The 26,186-nt window shown below is 39.4% G+C and overlaps 1 protein-coding gene across 2 annotated transcripts in view; it reads left to right on the forward strand.

The window, feature by feature from the left end:
* Positions 1 to 3,509: 3,509 nt before the first annotated feature.
* The window catches only part of MOV10L1 (Mov10 like RNA helicase 1), a 39,157-nt gene continuing 16,480 nt past the window's right edge, over positions 3,510 to 26,186 (forward strand). For both annotated transcript variants that reach the window (XM_075719420.1, XM_075719430.1), the window contains exons 1-13: positions 3,510 to 3,597; positions 6,235 to 6,419; positions 14,256 to 14,412; positions 14,820 to 14,932; positions 15,831 to 16,021; positions 18,684 to 18,824; positions 19,724 to 19,965; positions 20,099 to 20,294; positions 22,261 to 22,455; positions 23,159 to 23,273; positions 24,764 to 24,941; positions 25,568 to 25,638; positions 26,013 to 26,104. In XM_075719420.1, coding sequence (XP_075575535.1) covers positions 3,510 to 3,597; positions 6,235 to 6,419; positions 14,256 to 14,412; positions 14,820 to 14,932; positions 15,831 to 16,021; positions 18,684 to 18,824; positions 19,724 to 19,965; positions 20,099 to 20,294; positions 22,261 to 22,455; positions 23,159 to 23,273; positions 24,764 to 24,941; positions 25,568 to 25,638; positions 26,013 to 26,104 — 1,964 coding nt within the window. The remainder of the gene's footprint in view (positions 3,598 to 6,234; positions 6,420 to 14,255; positions 14,413 to 14,819; positions 14,933 to 15,830; positions 16,022 to 18,683; positions 18,825 to 19,723; positions 19,966 to 20,098; positions 20,295 to 22,260; positions 22,456 to 23,158; positions 23,274 to 24,763; positions 24,942 to 25,567; positions 25,639 to 26,012; positions 26,105 to 26,186) is intronic.

Genomic DNA, 26,186 nt, shown 5'->3' on the forward strand with positions numbered 1-26,186 from the left:
GCAAATATTTCCATTATCTGTAACTTTTCAAAGAATGTGGTTTAATGGAAAATTGGTAATACTTCATATCTTTTTCAGTGAATGCTAGGTACTGGTTTGCTTTAACACAAATGAACTTATAAATATATAAATATATAAAACAGGATCATATTTTATCCCTTTTGACCAATTTAGGGAGATCGACTTATTTTTTACACAATATTGGTAAGATATTCAGGTATTTACTAGACCCAATCTCTGAATAAGAAGAATTTATCAAGTCCTGCATCACTGAACAGAGCAGGGTCAAACCCTAGAAATTTTTATTCACCATTCCAAGCATTTCAGCCAGTATTGTACCTGAAAGCTCCCTCTCTCAAGGGTGGCACTACAGTGTTTTCTCTGGTTGTGGTGAAATTCCTTCTGCCCCCTCTCCTGTGCACTTCTCAGTATTTGCCATTTTCCTTTTTGCACAGAGGTTCACCACACAATCACTGTATTCTCTGCATTTGGCATCAGTGTCAACAAGAAAACACTTAAACTTTACAGTTCAGTTTCTACTCTAAAAATTTTTCTGGGGCCCTATTTTAGGTTCCTTTCATTTCATGTTCCTGATTCCATGAAAAGACTTGGGTCTTTTTTGTGTATACACAACCACAAGGCAAGATCTGGTAGCCAGAGCCCAAGTCACAGGCCAAGACCTTATAATGCTAGATAAAGTACGAACATGCTGTACAAAGAGATTCCTCCTAATTCTAAAGAGTGCATAGGAAACCTACACAAAGACTGCAGGAAATGTAACTATGCCAACAGAACATTACAGGCTTCTGAGAAGGATTTACAAATTAAGTGGGTTTATTCTGAGTTAGGCCAAAAGATGTCAAGGGATGGCAATCAAATCAAATCGGGAGAGACTATGAAGAACTACTTACTTCCACCACCGCAATGACCACTGAACAAGTTCAGACTGCCTGAAGCAGCTATACTACGTCATTTGCCAGGGCTGTGCCACACGTGCATCCCCCACAGTAACCACAAAGTATAAAAAACAGATTCACAATTATAACTGATCTGCCAAGGGACAATATGGTAAAAATGCATATAAAGTTGTCATAGTCCTACTTCTGTAGCAGTAATTAATAAAAAAACATTATAAAAAAGCATTCTGTCCTGGACCAGCTTCCCTAATGCTGAACCCCAGCTCACGCCCATGTTCCCAAATCTAAATGCAAAAATATACAGCACCTGAAGCTCTGGTGAAATTTACATTTACCATGCTGATGAACTCTTCTTTTTTCTGATGAGTTTTTATTAGCTACACTACCTATGCATTCTTTCACACAATATTTGATTACACTATTTTAAGTCATTACCTCTACTCCTTGTTCAATATTTTCAACTCTCTTAAAATCAGTTTTCTGAAGTATTTTGTTTCTCTGCAGCCAATTCCTCAACCCTTTTTTCCCAGCTCATGTCTTGGGGCATGTACTAAACCAAGAGCAAAATGTGGGCCCAATAGCTTCAAAGGGATGTCTTGCTCCCCTAGTATAATATAAACTTCATTGGATTTAGTCCTTCACGTGAATCATCATCTGAAGAGTTTCAACAGCTTCAATCCGTATATATACTATCCCTTGTATGCTATTAAAATACAAAATATTTCTAGTTTTATGGATGTCATAAACACATCATGTTAGCATTTTAAAGGACATCCAGATTGAATACTGGTGTTTTCTGCCTAGGCCATTTTCTTGCAGTAAGATTCCTGAGAAACACAGCCTGGGAAGGCTCTTACAAACTACAGGATCTTAAGGCAGGATTTTATGCATGTATAACTACTCCCTTCCTCCAGAAAAACAACTTCTTCACCTGTCACGGTTTTGCCAACCAACGCTCCCCTGCCTGCCCTCCACAGGAATCTTAGTGAAAGAAAATAGTAGTTAAAATGCTTTAAATCAATGTATCTGAAAGTGGAGGCTGTCACTCCCTCAGCACCTTTCCAAAAAGATCACTGACTACAGACACTCACACACTTTCTCCTCCCAGTAGCATCACCTCAGCTACTTCAGAGCAAGACACTGGAACCTGTGTGTAACTACTGGCAAGTAAAATTTCTTCTGGTTTAGGAATTGTATAGAACTCTATAAAAGTTAAACAATCTGCTATGCACTCTTAGCCTTTCCTTGCCTAAATAAGGCCGAGCTAATCATACGAGTAGACAAGGTTACCAAAGACAACTGCTAGTCTAGTCTCAGAATCTGATCACAGACCACGCTGCCCTTCTGCGACAAACAGCCATAGTTTCCCATAAACGTGTACATCGCTCTGCCCAGCTTCCTGAAACCGTCTCCTCTAACAGCCTTATGCTGCAGTGCCCACTGAAATTACCGGGATGATGAGCTCATCAACTCAAAAACTATGCTTTGTGAAACACTATTTGATAAACAAAACCTAAAGGGGGCTTATACAAGGTACCTAAAGTGCATTGCATGAAGAGAACTGGTAAAAACACGAACTATGGAAATGATAAGCAAGTCAGTAAGATCTTATTTCTTCTAGAGCCACAGCAGCTCCTACATGAATGACATTAAGACAAAAATAGTGTTTTTTCTGTTAACCAAGTTTATAATGTTCTAGAGCTTATTCTATCATTTTGAAACCGGCTGCTACTACAATTACAGCAATCGAATGATATGCCGTTTGCGCACGCATACTCTCCCACGCGCTCCATTTTACCACATCGGACAGACTCCATGTCTGACGTCACAGAGATGTGCCACACAAGCGCGCTGAGAGCCCTCAGCCCAGGCGAGATGGCAGCAGCCTGCGGGTTCTGCCCGCTCAGGACTCCTCGCTTACAGAAAGCCAGAAAACCTCTCGTACAGTACGCACACAACTCCAGACACCATCACGAGCAACCAAGAGGCTCTGCGCCCCCTTCTGCTTTAAGCTTTTTGTGGTAAGCACACACGACACCACCTGTAAAGCCGCCTCAACCCCTGCGGCCCTACTGAAGGAGGTCCTCACACCCTCCTCGCTGCCCACGGTCTCACCACTCGGCCCGACCAGATGGAGCCCCGTGCCGAGGAGCCCGCACGCCCGCCAGCAGCGCGGCAGGGGTGACAGCACCGGGCCCCGCAGGCGCCGTCCCCTCGGAGCCGGGGGCGAAGGCGCCTCCGAGGGCCGCCGCCTCCTCACGGCGGGGCGGGGCGGGGCGGGCGGCGGGGAAAGCGGCCCCCTCAGGCGCGCGCCGGCCCCCGAGAGAAGGCGCGAGGCAGGCGCGGGCGAGGGCAGGGGGCAGCCACCTGCTCGGCGTCACGTGACGCCACAGAACGCCGCGGCGGGAAAGGCCGCGCCGGCCCATAACACCGCCCCGCCCCCGCCCCACGGCACGCGGCCTGGGTTTTTTCACGTGACCGGGAGCGAGCGGCGTGATTGGCCGGCAGCGCCGCGGGGGCTGGCAGCGCGGCTGCAGGAGGGGGCGCTGGGGCGGCGTCAGGCGGCTGCTGTGGGGCGTCGGGCGCTAGGCCATGCTCGGCCTCTTTTCTAAGGCGCTCTCCTACTTCTGGAGACGTGCAGGTGACGAGGAAGGAAAGGATGAGAGATGGGCGGCCTCAGGTAGGAGCTCCTGGGCCCGTCGTGTGTTTCCGGTGCCAGGCACAGGGCCTGCCTGCAGCTCCACAGCCTTGAGGGTGTTGGTGGTCTCCTCCCCTACGTGGGTGGCGCTGAGCGATGGCCTGTTTCCTTGACAAAGGAAATCAGGAAGAGCAGGTAGCTTTTTAAATACAGAACATGCGGCTGTGTTTCTGACACATAGAATCATAGAATGCTTTGGGTGGAAGGGACCTTGAGAGGTCATCTAGCCCAACCCCCCTGCAGTGAGCAGGGATTGAACCCGTGACCTTGGCATTAGCACCGCACTCTAACCAGCTGAGCTAACCAGGCTGGTCAATATGCTAACCTGGCTGTGTTCCTAGTAGTACTTCTTTGCTATGTTTCCTGAGTAGGATGAGTTACTGTTGCTACTTAGAGTATGGAGTGAGGTGTAAGATGGGTGTTGTGGTCGTGGGTGATGGATGCTTTGGGCTTTCCCTTGTACTGCTGTCTGAATAAATCTTCATCTTTCTTGGGCTGTAGAACGGAGATGGTAGTGTAGCTTTGGTGTTTTGAGGCTCCAAAATGGTGTACATTTAAGATGCTTTAGTACCATTATTTAGTGCAGCAAAAACTGCTTTTTTGTATTCATGAATACAGAAAGCAAAAGATTCCTTACTGTATTAATAGTCTTGATTGTGAGTGTAGCTAATATGTTAGAAATCTAAAGTAGCATCCTTCAGTCCAGCTTTAAGCCTGAAGTTATAGTGCAGTGCTGTTGAGTGAAAGTTTGTGTGATACGTAAGTAGATGCTACTTTTAATCCGGAAGACTTGAAACTTCTAGGTCTCCAGAGAAATAGCAGCACACCTCAGTTCACAATTGTATTAAGTATAATATTAATTTGTATAGCTTGTTTACTTTTCCTGCTGCTTTTTCAGTATAGAAATCTTAAATGTGTTGGATTCCCCATGCAAACAATGCTGAGAACTTTCTTTTGCTATGGAAAAATCTTGAAAATAGTTGTTGGCCCAGAGCTTTTGGGAGAAGCTGTTTAGCTTGCATATGTTTTTTTGTCTCAAGTTTTTCAAGGTATTTTTATACGTATATATAAAATATATATATATATTAAAGGGCTAGAGTCTACACCTGAAATGGGGTAATCCTCGCCTTGCTGAACAGAGAGCTTTGGCTGGAACTTGGGGAAAAATAAAAAAACCCAGAGTTTATGGCGTTTGAAAGAAGGGGCAGGCCACTCGGGCTACAAGGATGTCGTGAGGTTATGCAGGCAGAAAATTAGAAGGGCCAAAGCCCAACTAGAAATTAATCTTGCTGCTGCCATAAAAGACAATGAAAAATGTTTCTATAAATACATTAACAACAAAAGGAGGGCTAAGGAGAATCTCCACCCTTTATTGGGTGTGGGAGGAAACACAGTGACAAAGGCTGAGGAAAAGGCTGAGGTACTTAATGCCTTCTTTGCCTCAGTCTTTAACAGTCAGACCAGTTGTTCTCAGGGTACCCAGCCCCCTGAGCTGAAAGACAGGGACGGGGAGCAGAATGGAGCCCCCATAATCCAAGGGGAAACGGCTAGTGACACACTACACCACTTTGACACGCACAAGCCTATGGGGCTGGATGGGACCCACCCAAGGGTACTGAGGGAGCTGGCGGAAGTGCTCACCAAGCCACTTTCAATCCTTTATCAGCACTCCTGGATAACTGGGGAGGTCCCAGGTGACTGGAGGTTAGCAAATGTGATGCCCATCTACAAGAAGGGCCGGAAGGAGGATCTGGGGAACTACAGCCCTATCAGTCTGACCTTGGTGCTGGGGAAGGTCATGGAGCAGATCATCCTGCGTGCCATCACACGGCACATACAGGACAACCAGGTGATCATGCCTAGTCAGCGTGGGTTTATGAAAGGCAGGTCCTGCTTGACTAACCTGATCTCCTTCTGTGACAACGTGACCCACTTAGTGGATGAGCGAAAGGCTGTGGATGTTGTCTACCTCGACTTTAGCAAAGCCTTTGACACTGTCCCCCACAGCATTCTCTCATCGCAGTCTACAACTCCATTAAGGGGGGCAGCGGAGGGGGAGGTGCTGATCTCCTCTGAGGACCAGCAACAGGATAGGAGGAAATGGAATGAAGCTGTGTCAGGGGAAGTTCAGACTGGACATTAGGAAAAGATTCTTTACAGGGAAGGTGGTTGGTCACTGGAACAGGCTCCCCAGGGAAGTGGTCATGGCAGTAAGCCTGTCAGAGTTCAAGGAGCTTCTGGACGATGCTCTTAGTCATATGATTTAGTTTTAGGTAGTCCTGCGAGGAGTAGGGAGTTGGTCTTGATGATCCTTATGGGTCCCTTCCAAACTGAGATATTCTATGGTTTTTTTCATGCAGCTTAAAGGATGTTGTTTTTACAGTGAAGTTTGTGTTTAACTAGCTTTCTTAATTGGTTGAAACTGTAACTTGCCATAAGGCTTCAAGCCTTAAATGTGAAACTGATTAGTTGGCAACTGTTGGTATTTTTAGTTTAGAGTCGTTTAGATAATGACTTTTTGATAGAAGGGGTACCACTTTTAGTAGCATTCATTACTTGTTGCATAGTTCTGTAAACGAGTGATTTGTTTTTACGTCAACACTTTTCCTCTGGATGCAGGTGATAAAGAATTAAAAACTGTACAAGGAGTAGTGACAAGATTTTGCCATGATTATGGGATGATAGATGACATGATAATCTTCACAAAGGATGCTGTTACAAAAAATATGCTGCTGGCTGTTGGACAGAAAGTTACTGCCACTGTTGAAGAGGATAAAACATCAGGTGGCTTGAAGGCCATCAGGGTAAGAGGTGAAGATAAACAGTAGTCTCATTTTCTCTGTGAATCCCTTGAGACTTTCTTTTGGAAGTTACTGTAGTTTTAGCCTGCGGAATTCTACAAAATAGGAGTTGCCAGTCCTTCACCTAGTGGGGATAAGTTGTTTGGGGTTTTTATTATTATTTTATTCCATCTCCTTTAAAATGTTGTTCCTTTAATACTGACTCTCTGAATGTAGGTCTACATGTAGTGAATATGAAACCATTGGCTGAGAATTGCATCATAATTTGTTTAATCGTACCTAGTTCAAATCTCTGTATTAACTTTTTTTGAGCTTCAAAGTCAATTTTGTTATTGTTACATGAATGGGTAAGAAAATAAAAACAGGGGCTGCAAGTGTACTCTTCTTGCAGTGAATAAGTGTACTCTTCTTAAAGTGAATAAGAACATAAATTTCGAAGCTTTCTGTTGTAAAAAATAGGCAACTTCATGTCATGGAGAGTTATAAAAATGGAGATTTCAGTACCTTTCATGCTTAACACTTCATTTGTAAACCTACTTCAAGCTTGATTATACATTGTCACAACTTTAAAGTATCGTAATTTTTTTAATTGTATAGGCTCAACTCTCAGCTGCCTGTGATAATCTAGCTGAGAAGCTAAGTCAAGTGGCCCCTCTCCTTTTAGATATTATGTAAATATGACTGGTGCTTCGAAGGCTGATGGCAGTGTAGAAGCAGTTGATAACTGGGTGGTACAGAACCCATCTTCTTGGCTTCTATCTGCTTGGCTTAGCTGCATTATACTTTAAGTACAGCACTAGTGTACTTCATCTAATAAACTCACCCTGACCTTGACCAGAAGTCTGAGCCAAAGCTTAAGCTGCTTGTACAGAGCAAATCACAATGTAACGAGTTTAAAGGTTGAGTTTTCTAGTAAATGGATGTTTTACAATTAAGCATCTTATCAGTTCATGCCATCTGTAAAGAATGTAATCAGCAAACGTAGTGGCTTCAGGGATCGTGTTTCACGTAATAGGAAGGTAATGATTAGCCAAAATATTCTAATGTATCCAGTAGTCTTATTAGTAAAGTTCTGATCTGCAGGTTTAATAAAAGTGTAGGTTACCAGATTGAAGAATTTGTCATTACTATGTTAAATTAGCAAATGATGCATAAATTGGTGAAAGGAGATCAAACTCCTGCATTGATTAGCATATAGTGTTTCTGATTCCTCACACCTTTCTTTTACGCACCATCCTGATTTTGGTACTTCAGAGACATTTTGGTCAGTTGCCAGCAGTGTCCAGACATAATCAGCTGTCATATGGAAGTCAGTTTGTACTATTTTGACACATTCAGTAATTCTGGTATCAAGTGGCATATATAAATAGAGTGAATTACAGTTTGTATCTAAAACTGCTAGTATCTCTGTGGTAGTGTCTGTACGCTTTTCAGAATTAGTCTGTTGATCAATCCTGAAACTGTTCATAGTGATGGTAAGCAGAGACATACCTTTAAAAATACTTTCATCTGTCACCATGGGATTACTCCTTATTTGTATTTCTCTTTTGTTAGACATGGCTCTTCTCTTGATGATAAACTTGAACAGTTGAAGCTCCACTGGATTTTTCTGTGCACTCTTTTGGAAAAGAGCTTCATGGCTTTTAAGTAAGGCCCTGAATATCAGTGGAGGCATTGACATGTCTATGCAAAGCAAGGTTGTATGGTGTACTGTTTCCCTTGCTACCTCTCCCCCTCAAAATTTGAGGATGTGACCCATCTGTTTTAATTTCCAGGTGTCTGAATAACTCAATAACTAAACAACTAACTCAGACTGTTGAACACTTGGAAATCCAGGGGGTCATGTACACGTGCAGAGGCCTCTGCAATGTATCTGTGATGTGCAGGACATGTAACTGCTAGAGTGTCATTGCTTCATAAAACATCTAATTAAAATTGAGAGAAGGATGCATACAGTGGAGGGCATGTGCTGTATGTACGTAAAGCTCACATACACATCTATGACTGGAAGTGTAATAAAAGTTTTAACACTGCCTGTTGATGATAGATTTTGAAGAGCTGCACTTGAGGCCAGAAGAGTCTCTGTAAAGGATGACCAGGTACCGTCATAGGCTGCTTTGTGAGTGACCACATGAGCAGTTTAGTACATTATGGTTCCGTTCACTGTAATGGTCTTCCTTTGATTATGACTGTATGGATGAAGGAGAAGTGAAGGTTTGTCTTTGCCATGAGATGGAGTTGCCTCCTGTAAAACACGTTAGGGCAGGTTAGTCTAGAAAGTTACTGTGTTTTATTATATTTCTCACCGTTTTTTGCCTTGAATTTAAGAATCTCTCTAGGATTCAAAGCTCTAACTTCATCAGCCACTATAGCTGTTAATCTTAGGGAAAGATCTTTACCTAATTAACCTATAAATAGGAAACTGATTCAAAGATGCTGGATGCCTGCTGAAGGCCTTTTTTTGTAATCATTATTTGTCAATAATAAATATGCTTTTCCTCTGAACATGATAATAGTCCATGTGATGTGTGCCAGGCTAACGGGGAAGACAAGTTTTCTGGCTGAAATAATGAATTGCACATGATAAACTCCTCCCTAGAGGCTGGGCTTCAGCTTAAAATAAATGCAGACCTCTGAGAATTTTTTTTGACACTGTACTGTGTCTGATAAAATGAAGTTGACTAGAAACGTGACTCCTCAAGTAGGAGTAGGCAGAAAAGAAAAATACTAGAAAACTAACTTGATTTGTGTTTTACTCTGTGTAACGTTTGGGGGTTTAGGTGCATTTTTAAATATTTGTGAAATCTGTAGACTACGGAGGAAATGCAGTAGAGTTACTTGTACAGACTTGTTTCAAGCTCTGTTGCTGGTTTGGTAATAACTAACAATCTCATGAAAACTTATTTCTGAGATGTTGGCTGTTAATAATCAGCTGGGTGGTTTTTTTTTTTTAATCTGGGTTTTTTAGGCATCTGTTTTTTAATACTTTATTTCAGGAAGATTTAAAATGTTGCATGCTTCCATTTTTCTCTGTTCTGTCCTTTCTTTAACTCAAAATAGCAACAAGAACAATTCCTGAAGGCTAAAGTAAGTAAGATCTTTCATATCAAAGATTAGAACTATATAAGAGAGCAACACTAAGTCATAAAATGAACTCCAGTTACATATGAAATTTTGAGGGGAGTTTTTCTTAGTAAATCCATTTAATTTTGAAACCAGTGCAGTTTCATTGATTAAAGAAAACTGAAGAAAGGATGTTAGTGGGGAGGGAGTTTTACTGTATGATCTAAAATGAAACATAGAAGGAAGGTGAAAGAGAAGTCTTGTTTATAAAATACTGTTTATAAAATATCTGCTCTAGTGCTATCAAAAACCTAGTGTCTTGTAAGATAACCTTATGTCTCCTTTTTTTTTTTTTTGAGTAGAATGACTTTCTTACATGAAAACTAAATATTGTAAGTCCAGCAAGCAGTTTCAGTGCTGGTTGGTAAAATAGTACTCACACACAGAGTCAAAAAATAAATTAGTTTAAATCTTCTTTCTCCTTCGTTGTTTTCCTTCTGATTGACAGCTTTCACAGTACTGTTGAAATATTGTCATCACTCCAAAATACATAAACCTGGTAACTGAGAAAGTACATAAGGATCTCGAAAACAACTAGGATATTTTAGCAGTTGTGAGATGTTTTGCTGCGTGTGGTAGAAAATGGCCTTTTCAAAAGTACTAGGGATAAACACAGTGGTTTGTCTTGTTCCTGTTTGTGATGAGCCGTAACTCCTGCAGGCACCTCAGAAGATCTTTTCTGGCAATGTAGTTTTTGACTGGGTGAGTAGCTTAAAGCCAAGCTTATGCCTAAAGTGGACTGGACTCTGTAGAAAGTCAAAGTCCAAGGGCTTGATTCAATAAGAAAGGAGACAAAGCTCATTTCTTCAAAGTATGCAGTAATCTGTGAGCTCTTGCAAATAAAAAGGAAAATGGTATAACTGCTCTTTTCAAAGATGGGGGGGAGGGGAAGCATCAAAGTTACTGTTGAGCAAGAATAACCATGACTATAATGTGGTTCCTGCATAAGGAGTCCAGGGTTCCTACTTTTGCTCCCAAGATTTTGTCTGTGTTGCTGATTGTAAAATACCTAATTTCAGAACAGCAGCACTAGTCTCCCTTCTCCAAAGGGTCTGTTCTAAGTACTTGGATAAAGAAACCTAAACTCATTCTGCACTCTGTGATAAATCTTGAATTACTTTCCATGCAGTGGCACAAACGTGAGATGCCCTAAGAGTTTGCTCAGAACAGCTAACAGCATTTCAATCATAGTCTTTTTTTGGGCAGAGGGAAGGAAGTAAGTCTCTTTTTAATCCCCTAGGCAGAGGGAAAAATTTAGCTTCCTGGCAAGCGTTAAATATTGGTGCCCATGCATCATTCTCTGTAATAATATCTCCTTCCAAAAAACTGAGATATTACCACTTAACTTTGGTTTTTCGGCGACCTAAAGATACTCCTCTAGTCTCAGAAATGAGTGCCAGCTCTACAGCCTGAGCACTGCCAACATGCAGTTTTGGGGAGAATCTGGAAGGTGCAGTTTAAACTCCTGTGGTGTCAGAGACGTTTTTATGTTATCTAATTTAAGGAAGAGTGTGGTCAGCCCTGGGTGGCCCTCTGCTCCGTGTACTGTTTCAAGTGCTGTTTGGAGCTACTTGCCTTGTGTTTTGGAAAGCTCAGAAGTCTGGATTTCAGTTTATTTGAGGTCAAGTCTAATTAAACTCTGCACTAAACCATTAGATGTTCTGTTGCAGGCTTTACCAGGCTACAACCAGTGGTAGTAGGAGGGCCATTGTGAGCTAGTACAAGGAACAACTTTACAGTTTTATTGGTAGAGGAAAATTAAGTTGAGAAATATCAAAAGAAAACGTATGTTGGGAGGTTTAAGGTGTTTTCATATGTTGAAAGCATTACCTTAGGTCTACAAATTACTTTCAAGTATAACTCCACATGTAACTTACATTAAATGTAAATTTACTTGTCTTTGGTGGAACAGTGTAATTGCTTATTCAGATTCTATCCATATGAAGCCATACAAATTGCTTAGGAGAAATTTTTATATTCTCAGATGTTCTTGGTGAATGTGAAAATATGTCTGTCAGACTGGAGCAAACCATAGATTTTAATTGTTTTTACAGTGAGCTTTCATGTCATTGAAAGGCATATCATGTAATAATAGTTCTTTTAATGAAATATAACAATATTGACTAAAAAAGAAATAGTTATATAGTTTAACTGTAATGTTTGTAAACTCTGGAGTAGAGGTAGTAATAAATAGCCTATGTCTATCTTAAATGGTAATATTTATTACGTTCAACAAAACAAATCGTGTAGAAATTAGGATCATAGTATAGTTGAGATTGGACCAGGCTTCAGGAGGTGTCTAGTCCAATCTCCTGCTCAAAGAACGGTCAGCTTGTGGTCAGATCCAGGTGACTCAGAGCTTTATCCAGTCAGGTCATAAAAACCTCCAAGGATGGAGAGAGGCTGCACAGCCTCTCTGGACAGCTTGTTCCAATGCTTGACTCTCCTCATGGTGAAGAAGTTTTTCATTATATCCAGCCTGAAGGGTTTGTGTTTCAGTTTATGCCTACAATGAAGGCTCTGTGTTTCTGATGACCTCCCCTTAGGTAGTGGGGGGCTGCTGTTAGGTCTGCCTGAAGGCAGGCTGGACAAGCCCATCTCCCTCGGCTTCCCCTCCCAGGGCAACTGCTCCAGCACCCAGCCACCAAAGTGGCCCTACTCTGAACTTGTCCGGTTGATTGATGTCTGTCTTGTACTGTGGACACCCAAACTGCACATAGTATTATAGATGTCATCTTACGAGTGCTGAATAAAGGGGGATAATCAATTCCCTTAATGGGCTTTTTATGTCACAGTGTGTTTTGTAAGCTTTCCGAAATAAACCAGTTTAAACTAGTAATTAGTCTAGTCTAGACTAGTCCACCTGTTGTTGGGGCTACATTTCACTTGTGTAAACAGTACAGTGTTTGAAGTGAACAGTATAATGGTCACCGCAATGGAGCGAGCTGGTGTAAGATCACCAGTCCAGCTGTTAGCGCCACAATGGGTATATATGCCACCAGGTATGTAGAAGGTGTCCTTGTCCTAGCTGAGAGTGAGTCTCCCTGCATAAACGCTATGTAAATTTTCAGCAAGTACTTTCAGGTGGAATTTGTTGCTAGTTCCTTTGCTAAGCAAGTCTCCATTGTAAGAGGAGCCAACTCGCAGGCTAGTTCAAGTAGCTTCCCTCACCAATTTTTATTTTGGGATGATGCCTTGGTATCTGGAATAGGATCCATGTGAGCAAGGCAAAGCAGTTAATGTTAGAACTGTTTCTTCTTGCCTTGTGATGTATGTGTTCTTTATGAAAATCATGCCTCCAAGAAGTGCACCACACAAAGGTAGTAGTAGCATTTAACAAGTGTAAAAGTCTTCTCTATTTATGAAAAGTGTGGCTATAGGAGGAGTGTTTTTCATCTGTGTATGCACGCTGATCTGTAAGAGAAAGATGGCACTGTATAGTCTTTTGTCAGCGTATTACTTTTTTCACATTCTACAATAAGAAAATACTTTTTATTCAGAGTTTCTAATCTTCATGTAGAAGTGAAAACACTACAGCTAACTATTTTGTTTTCTGTCCAGTTGTGGGTTTTTTTTAGTTACTCCCTTACCTGTGTTATTCTTGTTTTCCACTAGGTTTCTTTATTCTGGTTGTGAATTTGTAAACACTTGGCTTTCTGAAATAAGCTGTTAATTTAATGATCTGACTTGTACGCTGACACTACAGTTAATGGAAAAAGTTGTCCACAGGCATTTCATTCATTGTATTTGTTTAATCACTGCAGAGATACCTTGCGCACTTTCTTCATGCTTTCCTACATCCTTATTGTCCTAAGCCTCACAAAAGAAGAATTTGATACTTCTTTTTCTCCCGCTTTATTGCACAATGTAGTTTCTCTACATACCATTTGGAGTCAGCAATTCTTGCATAATGGTAATAAATGCTTCTGTCTAGTGGCATTGGCATTGTTACTGGCCCCGACAGTCCTTGTAGAGAGCAAGGAAGCTCTGAAGAACAAGTGTTTGAACTGCAGAGTGGAGACTCCTGAACCCATGATGGTGGTGGCCCTTTGGGAGCAAGGAAGAGAACTTGCAGTTCTAGGAATTCTAGTAATTAAGAGCAGAGATGATACATCCTTGCCCCAACATAGCTGGGGGGGAAAAAATGGCTTTGTATACATTGATGGTTTGTAACTTGTGTTCTGCAGAGGGCTGTTTAAGCAAGTAAACTTACATTGAGTTGGTGATATGGGAAGTCTGTAAGAAGCAGCTCTTTAGTTTTTTTTTAATTCAAATTATTAAAGAATGACTGAGGGGCAGTCCAAAATAGCATCTTGAAAACATATTTTTTTGCTTTCTGAAATAGTGATGTTCTAATTCCACTTGTGTACAATCGGATTGCTGGGGAGGGGGAGTCCTCTTGTCAATATGAAGAAGATTCTTAAGTAGACCTAAAGCAAGGGAAGCATGAGAAAGATTTGACAAATCAGTATGTAATTATAGTAGTTGTCAGTGTTGCAGCATACAGCAGATTTCTTAAAAGAGAAGTTACTTACTGTTTACTCCTCATGTTGTTTTGTGTACAAAAATGAATAGCTACAGTGAGTATAGAATTGTCTAATAAGGAGCTTGACTTCCATAAGCAGTTGAAATTCTGATATTTATTGTAGGAATGTGTGTTTGACATATAATTCTAAGTATCAGCTGTTTGAATGTTGGGTTCTTTTGTATTAATAGGTAGATGCTGCCCAGTATACAAGGGGAGACTCCAATCCTGCTTGTGATGCTTCTGAACTAAATACGAAAATATTAATTGGCAATATTACCTCTCTCTCTAAGGATGGTGGCTATATTAATCAGAATACTTTTTTTGCAATGGAAGACGTCTGTGAAGGTGTGTAGGGGCTTTCTTGTTTGCTCTTCCTGAATTATTTTTATATGTACAATAGAAATATCTTCTGATAAACTTGCAGTCCACATCCCAAATAAGTTCTAATAGAGTGTATGCAGTGAAACAAACATAGGGATTTGGGTGAAGAAAGCTACCTGTTCGTTCTTACTGAGCATAACTTGCATGCCTTATGTAAGCATAAGTTACATGTAAGCAAGTATATTTTTCCAATAGCATCTCTTACATAGTTTGTCATAACCTACTGGGGCAAGAACTGCAAAGAGAAGTTTGAACTCCAAATAATGCATTGTTCTGGCTGTCATTTTATTTAGCGTAAACTAGTTCTGTATGGGAGTAACGCAAATGTCATCTCTAGCAATTGAACTTGAGAAATGTTCTGGTTTTCATAGGTTTCAACCCTTGTGAAGGCGACTGGGTACAAGCGAAATATTTTATTAACCCAACAACATGGAACAGTGAAGCAGTTGCTGTAAAGCCTTTGAGATATAAGCAAGTAAACAAGGTAAATGTTCTGCACATTATTTTTGGCAAGAGGAATCTTGTGTGAAGTGGGGTTTTGAAGGTTGTTTTAAGTTGGTGATATTCATAGATCTTCTATAACACACCTTTGATTAAAAGATAAAACATATCAACTCATCCATTTATAGGACTATTTCTAGAATAACAAAGCTTTTTGAAAAAGCATACACATTTTGGCTAGAACAGGAAGAGTAACTTATTTACTGGCTATCAATTGTTGATTTGGATGCTTACTGTTTTAGTTATATTGGTTGTAATGAGGATGTGTGGATTTTCAAACTACTTTTAAGTAATGACTGTGGAATTTATTATGTTTACTTTATCCAAGTGTTTTGGCTTAAAACCAATCATTCTCCCTTTTTATTTTAATGAAAATATTTGTTCCCTATAGGAATACATATATTAGGTTTATGGTTTATTTTATTTCCCTTAACTGTATGTATCGAATAATATTCTCATGTCAAGCACAGGAAAAAAAATTCTTCTCTTGTGACTGCTAGCATTGAAGTATAAATTAGATAAGTTGGTAAGTCAAAGACAGGTATCGTGATTAAGTCAAATGTACGTACTGTAGTATGCACTTAAGTGGAACCTAATGCTTGTCTGAAGTACTTGTATTTCTTTACACTTTTAAATCTAAAGACAAGCACAGTGATTCTAGGTTAGAGCAGTATGTTTACCTCCCATGAATAACTGAAACTTCAGAATGCAGCTCTGTTACACACTTAGCACAATGCTAACACACTGTTAGCACAATTTTCTATACACACTCTGTTAGCATAATGTTAGAATGACTGCTGCAAGAAAAAACTGTGCAATGGTAGCATGCCATTAGCTTAAGCAGATAATATCAAGTAACACTGAATAACAAATTGTTACAGGTTCGCATTTCCAGCATCTGTGGAAGACATGGTACAGTAGATGAGAGTATATTTTTCACTATGGATTCATTGAGACTTCCACGTGGCTATTCACCTTGTAGGCATGATCTAGTGAACACGATTGTGGTGGAGAGCAATCAGTCGTGTTATATTTGGAGAGCTCTCTGCTTGGTGCCAGTCAGCCAGGATAGGTAATATTCATTCTTTCATTCTCCTTCCACTTAAGAACAACTAGAGATGAATTGTAATTATGCAGCTTAAATTTTGTTGCATCTGTTAAGCAAGAAATACTGTGAATTCTTCACTAGAATTGACTAGAAGGCATGATAGATCAGTGGGAAGATCAGAGTGTGATATGATTTGGCCCTTGCTTTTTCTTCCTTTGTAGAAGGTGGGGACATCTGTCCTTACTAGATGTCGTGGTTTAACCCCAGCCAGCAACTAAGCACCACGGAGCTGCTCACTCACTCCCCCTGACCTGGTGGGATGGGGGAGAGAATCAGAGGAGCAAGAGTGAGAAACACTCCTGGGTTGAGATAAGAACAGTTTAATAATTGAAATAAAGTAAAATAGTAGTAGTAATAACAACAACAACAATACTATATACAATAATAATATACAAAGCAAGTGATGCACAATGCAATTGCTCACGACCCACTGACCGATACCCAGGCGGTCCCCAAGCAGTGATCACTCCCCACCCCCCCCAGCCAACTCCCCCCGGCTTATATACTGAGCATGATGTCATATGGTATGGAATAGCCCTTTGGCCAGTTTGGATCAACTATTCTGGCTGTGCCCCCTCCCAGTTTCTTGTGCCCCTGGCAGAGCATGGGAAGCTGAAAAGTCCTTGACTAGCATAAGCAGTATTTAGCAACAACTAAAACATCAGTGTGTTATCAGCATTCTTCTCATCCTAAATCCAAACCACAGCCCTATGCCAGCTACTAGGAAGAAAATTAACTCTATCCTAGCTGAAACCAGGACACTAGAGAAGCAAAACTAGTAGCAGCTGAGCTCAGGGATATTGCTAGGCAAGGAAGGAATTTTGCATGGTTTTGTTAGAGAAATGCGAAGCTCATGTTCTTACCTTGTGTTTCCTCTAATCTGTGGCCTTCTAGTGGGGACTTTACTGTTTGAAAACCATTCTCAGCAAAACTGATGTAAAATTGATGTTTCTGTAATCCATTTTGCTTAAGTTGTAGTGATTCTTCAGTTATGTCCTAAGAAGAATAGTTCAATGATATGAATAATAGAGGTTCGTTGGGCTTGCAAATATCAAACTGAGTTTCTGCAGGCACTTTAGATGGCATGTGTGACGTGAGGAGGATCTGGACAGATTGCAGAAATGGTTGGAAAAAGTAGATGATGTTCAGTATGGAGAAGTAGAAAATTTTGTGAAATAATCAACTACACAAATGGAGAACGGGCAACAACTAGTCAGTAGCAGTTCTGCAGCAAAGATTGGAGTTTGACTTGTGAGTTTAAGTGTCTGTCCTGTGAAAAACACAAATACTGCCCAAATGTATATAAATAGGGCTACTACCTGTAAAATCTGTCACTCTCAGTGCTAACAAGGCCTTGGTGGCATTACTGAGTCTGATTCTGCAGGCCAAAAATAAGCTGTCAACCAACTGGAAAGTCCAAAGGAGAGGAAAAAGAACATTCTGATACCTCTCAAACATTTGGGAGAACTTGCTACGAAATATGGCTAAGGGTGGTACATATGTCTTCAAAGGAACTATGAAGAATGGAATGAATTGTTTTCACTGGAGGTAGTGGATGTAATGGATTTAAATTGTACCTAGATGAAGCTTGAAGTGTTTGCATCACTTTGCACAACAGTACAATTTGTTCACTTACTTTTTTAGTTAGACCTATTTTTAATGATGGATTTTATACAGAAAATTATTACTAAAGCCAACTTACAAAAGTAGACCTTAGGGTTGATTTCTCAATTTTAGCATATTTCCTACCATATCAAAAAATTGAGGTAGCTTAAGCTGCAATGGGAGACATCTAGTGGGCTTTGCTAGTAAATTGATGTAGCTAATAAAGAACAGCTGCAGTCGTTTTCTACTTTATTATATTAGATAACTAAGGAATACTTAAGGTGTATAAATATTGGTGAGATTATTAAAATATTTCCAAGTTACTTTCATGCCACTTTATCTAACTGAATAGTTTCTTAATTGTAGAATACAAATGATTTTTTAAAAGGTTTCTACAGGCAGCTGATGCTGAGAGGTTAGAGCTCTGGACACAGTCTCAGGGAAGAGCCATGTGACTTTGGTTTCATAGGTATTTTTCATCAGTAGTATGTGTGATAGTAGTTTTTAAGGGTGCTTCTTGGTTTTCAGCTTTTTTTTTAATTTCTTCTTCAGTTTGGTGCTTTCAGACAGTAGCAGTAAGCAGAAGCCATAAGTGCTTGGGGTACATGTTGAAACACTTTCAGTCTAGTCATTTTATCTCTTAAGCTCCAGTGCTAATCGGGACTCTTGCTAAGGAGTCACTCCTTACTGTGTTCAGCTCCCAAAGAGATCCATAACTGCTTTGGTCACGATTTGATTCAGCTCTTCAGCAAAGATCAGCTAGCTTATTAATCATTTTAGTCTTGTATCCAAAGTTTTATGCTGGTTTATTGTGCTGCTGGCAAAAGGCTTGTTGTTTTTAATTTGCGAAGGTAATCTAATTGTCTTGGAAGTATAAGTAGTTGAGAAAGTCAACCCTCCCACCTGCTTCTTCCTAAATACTGTGACTATGCTTTGGTATAGTGATTCTTAAACTTGTGCTGAATCAAAGATATTTGCTGAGTCTGTGTTTCAAAATTGCTAACTAAAATTATTTTTACAGACGATCTCGCCCTAATGGAGTCAATCTGGATGAGGCTTCTGAAAACTTAATGAGAGACAAAGGAGGGTTGGAAGTATCAAGAATGACTAATTTTGGAACTCTGAAGCAGGGGGAATCTAAAAGATTGATCATTTGGATAGAGTAAGCCTTTCTGATTGTTCTAAGCTTGCTTTCTTTCCATCACTCCATGGTCTGTAAACCCGTCTTTCATACAGAAGCCTCTCATAGTTGAGCCTTGTGGTTCATGGTCTTCAAGTAACCCCCAAATACTATGGAATTAAAGAGAATTTCATATTGAATTTAATGTCTTTAGGACAGTCTTTTTACTGAGTATCTATCTTGCCGATAGTGCTTTGAGACTCCCCAGTGCTATGTCTCTTTTCAATCCTAATAAAATCCTTTCTGGAATGAGGATTAAAGTAAATGCTTTTACTTGTAAGTGTGTTTAAATTAAACTTCAAATATGCTGTCATCTTCAAAATCTTAGAACAAGAAGACTGTTGCATACTCATGTATTAAAAGCAGACCAGATATTTTTTCCTAATTGTGTGCTGTTTTGGGGGTTTTGCTTTTTGTTTTTTGTTTTTTAACTTGGATGCTGAAGAACTATGTTGGTGTATCCTTCAGGGTGGTTTTTTTTTTGTTTTGGTGGTTTTCTCTTTTGGTTTTTTTTTTCACATCTGGGCATAGAGGCTCAAATGAAGTCACACCTGAATACCCTCTCTTTGTTGCTATGTGCTCTTCTCTAAGAGTTAGTTACCCAATGATAAATTTTAAGTTAGCATAGCTTTTTCTTTTATACACAGTATTTCTATATGCTTCATATGGTGGTTGATATGACCTAGAAATATTAACATTTAGCAGAGGTTCTAGTCCTCATGAGTTAGAAGTAGCAGTGCATTTTCTTTCTGATAGCAGTTATGAAATGATGGTAAACTAACCTGCCAGTTGCATTTGCATTTGACTTCAGGTAGAATTAAGCTTCCCAAGAACATTAACTATGCATTTAATTATGTAATTAATTACATAACTACTTCTAGGAATAAAGGGAGTGTACCACAGTCCTTAATCAGCTGCAGATTAGCTGGATGGGTGAAAGGCAAGCAATTCAGTTTTCAGATTCCTCAAAAATGTGAGAACAGTCCAGAAGCATATCTGTCATCTTTTCCAATAAATCAAGAAAACCTCTCAAAAGCTGCAATTAGTTCATATAACGACAGTGGAGGAGCAACATATGAGTCATTGAATAATACATCCATTATGAAGAGTGGAGTCATTCCAGGTACAGTGAAATGTTAACACTTGAATGCTGAGTGTTAACTCCTCAGAAGACCTGTAGGTTTGTTTGAGAAGACTTGCCTATGCTAGCAATAGCAATTGTGGTAACAGAATTTATTATAATCTGTTTACTACAGAAGGAATGAATTCTCAGGATAGAAATTTATCAAGGACAAAAGAAAACTTTTCCTTAGTGAAAGATGCAAATCTACATGATGGAGAAAATGAGCAAAGAGAAGATGTGGAACACCCAATAAAGCATGTCAATATTACTGGAGAAATTGTCATACCAGCAGGTGGAAAAACATTCATAGTGATCATATGCACAGCTGTGTAAGTACTTCTTTCCATTGGTTCTGACTGATAAAATGGAAACAAGTCATAAAAATTGACTTAATAGTTTCCTTATTCTGGGCACAGTTCTTCTTGATGTAGGATAAAGTAAGCCACTACATATTAGCTGAATATGTGGAAACGTATATTAGACCTTGAAAGTAGTTAGCATTTTAATGCTTGATTCTGATTTTTGTCAAAAGAAAATGGTAGTAGTAAATGAAGAAATATAGTGGGAGTAGATAACTTCTCTAAAAAAACACAGTAAGGTGAAGATAATGCCTACAGCTGATTATATTCTTTTTCAGAAAGCCCATTGCCCCATGACCACCAGAGCTAATACAGATTCCTGGGAATTTGTGTGTTATGTCTGATGTTTCTTCCAGTCTTGGTACCCTGACATGATATTCATGTTGCTGCATGCCTCTATCTCAAGCTTCCCTGTCCTGTGATATTAAATGCATGTTATGCATGCTGAAATAAAAAAGAAAAAAGCTTTCTCCTTGAAGGTGTAACTTATAGAGGAAGTGGTTTGCAGATCTTAGAAAACCCTTGAAAAACAAAAATACTTTGCTGTACGAAACATTTCATGGATTTAGTTAAGAATAAAAAGTGGCTTGTTGTGAGCTCTTTCAGGTTTCAAGTAGAAGCCTCATGCTGGAAAGCTTACTTTCATGTACTTTTCCGTTACTTCCAGCTGTAGCTCTACAAATGTTGTGTATCACAACCGTTGATTCTTGTGATTATAATTTAAAAGTTGGACAGGGAAGAACAGGTCAAGTGGTTTCATTCATCAAAGTAGCACCGCATTAATTCTCACACTATTTCTGTTACCATTTTAAATAATAAGGCAAGGGGTAGAAATTTTCTTAGGAGAATGATTTAGCTGCAGTTTGAAAGATAAGCTGCAGGCATGGCCTGCCTTTGTGGAGAAAGACATGTAGAAAGAAAAACTTATCTTTCACTGTAGATCTGTAAATGCCACAAAGTCTGACAATGTTCTAACAGTACAGAACAATTCACACAAAACTCCATGGGAGGCTGCAGCATGAAGTTAACGTTTAACTGTGGCCACTTAAGAGGCCATAGAGACTGCAAATTTAGACCATAAATCTGGACAGCTCAGTGTCTGCACTGAGTTCCTGTATAAGAGAAAACCAGGCCATAGCTTTAACCTGAGCAGTTAGTGTTAGTTGGCATGAAAAAGTGGTACTCCTGCCAAAGAGAAAGTAAGCTGGAATCCTTCTGGGATGCTTTTGTTTCAGGCACATAGTAACAGTGTTGGACCGTGTAGTTAGTGGTGAGGAGAGAATTGGGCTCTGGGTCGTGCTGGGATGAGTTCATTAAGGGATTTCAGAGCAGATGGTGTGTGTTAGATCTTTTGTCTTAAGTTCCTTAGAAACCAATCTGAAGAAACTATTCCCTCTGGTCTTTTCCCCTCTGTCACTCCCCAAGCACCGCTTACACATATAAAGTGCAGTTTTCAGAAGTAAAGGCTCTTTCCTACTTTCTCAACTTGATGTTTTTACGGTTAGGGTTCAGTTCTGAGTAGCTTTAAGCAAGGTGGAGCAAAGCTATTGTTGCAAACAGTGAAGGAATATGCTTCAGGTTCCTCTGATGGACATGTCTGGCTAATCTTTTCCAGTAACAGTAATTCCAAGATGTTCTTTGTGACAAGTGTTAATTCTGTACCTAATATGTTGAGGGGACGGATTTTGCTCTTTACCCAAGCTTTTGATGAAATCAGGGTTTTGAGATATTTTTACTTTTTTTTTTTTTTTAATTATTTATGATACCTGGATTGAACTCAGGGTGGGGAGTAAGTGTGAGGAATTACCCTAAGTTAGCGGTTCTCATATGTTACTGAAATGAGAATCTACAATTTTACTTTAAAAAATACTTACGGCTGAGGAAAATAAAGTGTGAACATGATGGTTCTAAGAACGTAACTTCTGCTTACTTGAAGAAATCCTGGCTACAGTAAAGAACTCCTGTTGCTCGGTTTTTCTGATTTTACTGTTGGACGCTATATTGAAGCCACTGTAACAAATGAAGAAGAATTACTAGTAGCACCTGTGGAACCATTTTCTCCAAGAAAGCCCAAAATTATTCCAGAACCTCAGCCAAGGAAGACAACAGTGGTTGCCCCTAAATACAGAAGGTACTGTGAATTAGAGCAAAAAATAACACTTACCTAATATTCTCTATTTGGTATTGCTGTATCTGTTCTGTAATGCTGACCAAGAAGATATGAAACTGGGAGATGTTTCATATATTGTATATATTTATATATGTTTATATATGTATGTTGTAAACAAGGTAATTGTGGACATTACTGATATGTTGTTTTAGTAATGAACTGCTTGATTTCTTTGTAGATTGTCAAACAGGAGCTTTTTTTACTCTATAATGTGGTGATAAACACTGTTGCATAGTAATCTACAAGTAACAGTTGTGTTATTAAGAAAAAAGATGGAAAATCTGACATAGTTTTCTGTGAGAGTTAGCTTCTTAACTCTTCAAACAACTTTGACATCTATATCTGATAAATGTTTCCCATCTTTCATTCAGAACTTTTCCTTTTGCAAATAAGCTTCCATTATACTTACAGTATTTGCTCAGTTATAAAAATATCCCTAAACTGAAAAAGCAGACAGATGATGTTTTCAAATAGTCTGTAACTGGAACACTTATCTTCCTCCCCAGTATAGCAAACTTCTCAATTGTCACTTTGAAGGAATCATTGGGTTGGTCATGTGTGTGTGTTTTGGTTTTATGACCTTGATGATGTGGCATGTTAATTAGCTGGGTTTACATATGTAATTTGAGAAAGCTAAATGATACGTCATACATTTTCATTTTAGATGTCACAGAAGGCACTTGCCAAGCTTTGTCCCGCATTATACCATACCAGATGAGTTAAGAAAATGTGTGGAGCAGAAGTTAGACATACTGACCTTTCAGCCTCTCCTAGCAGAGGTATGCAAGTGTGGGTTTATATAAGAAAATATGTTTTATGTAAGTGTGTGTGTGTTCAAGCTGGCCTTAATTTAGCAGACATACGTAGCCCTTAGTGTAATAGAAGATGATGTAATACTGTCACCAAGTAGACTTAAGACTTTAGTCTGTATCCCCTAACTTCCGTGGGTTTCAGTGTGTCGCAGAATCCAAGCTTACAAGAGCACAAAAGGCTAAATGTGAAAAACTGAAAAGGGAGTATACTGGGGATGGAGAGGGGGATATTACAGAAGCTGAACAAAGATTCTTCTTCACTCTCACTTTTTATGCATCATTGGAAAGGGGTGTTCGAGGTGTCAGAACAGTAGTCCAGCAGTTGTTTCATAGCAAATGAAAGCAGAAATAAACGTTTAAGTTATTGCAATAGCAGAGGATTCTTTTCTGGTTGTTCAAAACTTTTTAAAAATATCCTCAGATTTAATTCCCTATGGCTTGTTCAAATTCTTCCTGCAAGTATAGCAATTTCAGAATACTAAAAAAAAAAAAAAAAAGCCACAAAAAAGAAAACCCTGAAGTCTAACAAGAATATTACAGTGATTCCTTCTCCAAAACTTTGTCCTGATTTCTGGTAGAATATCGCTGCAACTCATTCTTTTTTTTCCACTAACTTTTTAAGAACTTATAAACTTGGGCTGATACTTAATTTTTCAAAAATGTGAAACGCTATGTTGTCTGCTTTCTAAACAGCTCACACAAAACCTGAGGTCACAGCATTAAGGTAGCAAGTTAGTGATCCTCTCAAGAAAAAAAAAAAAACAATGTAGTGTTTGAAATAAATTTATACTGAAAGCCTGCCATTAATGGTAACTTTTTTTAACCACACCTTAAGTTCTGTCTGGTACTGGTGACTGTTTTAAGTCTGGTCCAGAAAGCACTGCTCATTTGCCTTGGATTTGAGTGAGAAGATACCAAATAGAAAGTATTCTGTGCTATCAGTCATTGTTTAGATAGAGCTTTGTACTTTTGGAGAATACCTCTTCAGTGAGATGCACTAAGCTCTGAGGGAGAAAGTTCAGGTTCTTTCAGCTTGCCATAAGTTTTTTTAATCATCAGCCAGCGCCAACGCTGGCATGACTCTATCTCTTCAGCCATGTCTGCCCAGCGTGCTTAGATTTTACGCTCTCTGGGATTGCCGAGCATATAATTCAGTTTGTAGACTGCCCCCGAATTCAGATGTTGAAACTGCCATTGAGGCAGAGAGAAACTTGGTTAACTCTTGAGCTGACTAGCTATTGTATCTGAGCTCCAAGGACTGTACTAATTGTGCTTTGACTACTGGGGGAGTTTAAAATATTAGCTAGTGTGTAGATACGTGTATTTAGGTGCTTTAATTGGCAACCCAGTTGCTGTGCAGTCTGTCTTAAGAGGTGTTTTGTGTAATATTAGGAACAGTGGGTTCTGTATCTTTGTGTAGAAGTTACAACAGTAATGTATACTGTTTTGTTTTTCAGCATCTTAATCTAGATAACTATAAAGCAAAGTTTTCTACTCTCTTGTGGCTTGAAGAGATCCATGCAGAAATGGAAATGAAAGACTTTACCATGAGTGGGGTTACTTTGAAAAGGAATGGGAACTTGTTAGTGTTGGAAGTGCCAGGAGTGGAAGAGGGCAGACCTCACCTGACTACAGGTAGTAATTAATGTGAGATAAAGCAAAATAGCATGTTCATCAATATTTTCAATGCAATACAAATTACATTGGTTTGAAGAAGTCTTTCACATATTTGAACACAAAGTTATTAGTCTAGGCTACTAGACAGGTGAACTGCACTGTTAGTGTCTCAATGTGAGTCTTACAGTAGCTGCTGTCTGAAGCAACATTGCATGTTTCTGTTATGCATGTTCAGATACTTTAGGATTTTTCATGTACAAAAGTTGGTGGGGCTTTCAGCAAAAATAAACTGTGCAATGTAGTAATAACATAGAAGACAATAGGTGTACCAAAAGCAAAAGCTGCGAAAGTTAGTTAAAATTGATTTCAGAATCTCAAATAGTATAATATACAAGATACTGTTTCCAGGAGGTGTTGTCTGGTGGCATCGATATTGGGTGCCTTTTAAAATGTAATATACAACCGCATATGGCATTTCAGAACAGGCACTCACAGATGCAGCAACTTTGCTGAAGTTAGTTAACATCTAGCATCCTACAAATTCCTAGTTTAACCATGCAAAAGAGGAAGAAATTAAGTGCTGTGGCAAAGATTTTACTCTTCCTTGTAACAGTGTGTTGCCTTTTAACTTTGTTTACAATTAGGTAATAAGGTGATACTGAAAAGTCAGATCTACTCTGAGCATATAATAGAGTACCTTGCCTATATTACTGAGGTAAGCAAGGCGTATCTCCTGTTGAAAGTACTGTGGTCCACAAGTTTCAAAGGGGAAGCTGGCAATTCATGGAATTACAGACTAGTTTAACCTGACTTTTGGGAAGCTTGATTTGTTTTATCTACATTCTGAGTGGTGATTTTGTATTTTTATTGTATTTCTTGAAGACTTCGGCTTCCCTAGTCTTTCTAGATTTTAATATTCACCTGCTCTGAAAGCACTCATAATGTCATCTAGATATGCAACATGTTGATAGCAGGTAAATCTGGGTGTTCTTTTTGGCAGTGATGGGGGGGTTCAATGCTTTCAGAGATGCCTCTTTGTGTTTAAAGTACTAAACCTCCATCAGTAAACTGACTTTATCTTTGCAACAGGTACGTAATGAAGATGTTACTCTTAAATTTAATGCAGACTTTGAACAGGCTTACAACTTGGAACCCATGGATGTGGAATTTGTTCATTGCAGGTATTTTTATAAGTTTCCAAAAAGCTGCATTTAATGATTACTCTAGTAAAGCGACATTTAAAATATGCATGACTGTCACTTG

The sequence above is a fragment of the Pelecanus crispus genome, chromosome 1 (genome assembly GCF_030463565.1).
Source record: "Pelecanus crispus isolate bPelCri1 chromosome 1, bPelCri1.pri, whole genome shotgun sequence".
NCBI classification, from domain to species: Eukaryota; Metazoa; Chordata; class Aves; order Pelecaniformes; family Pelecanidae; genus Pelecanus; species Pelecanus crispus.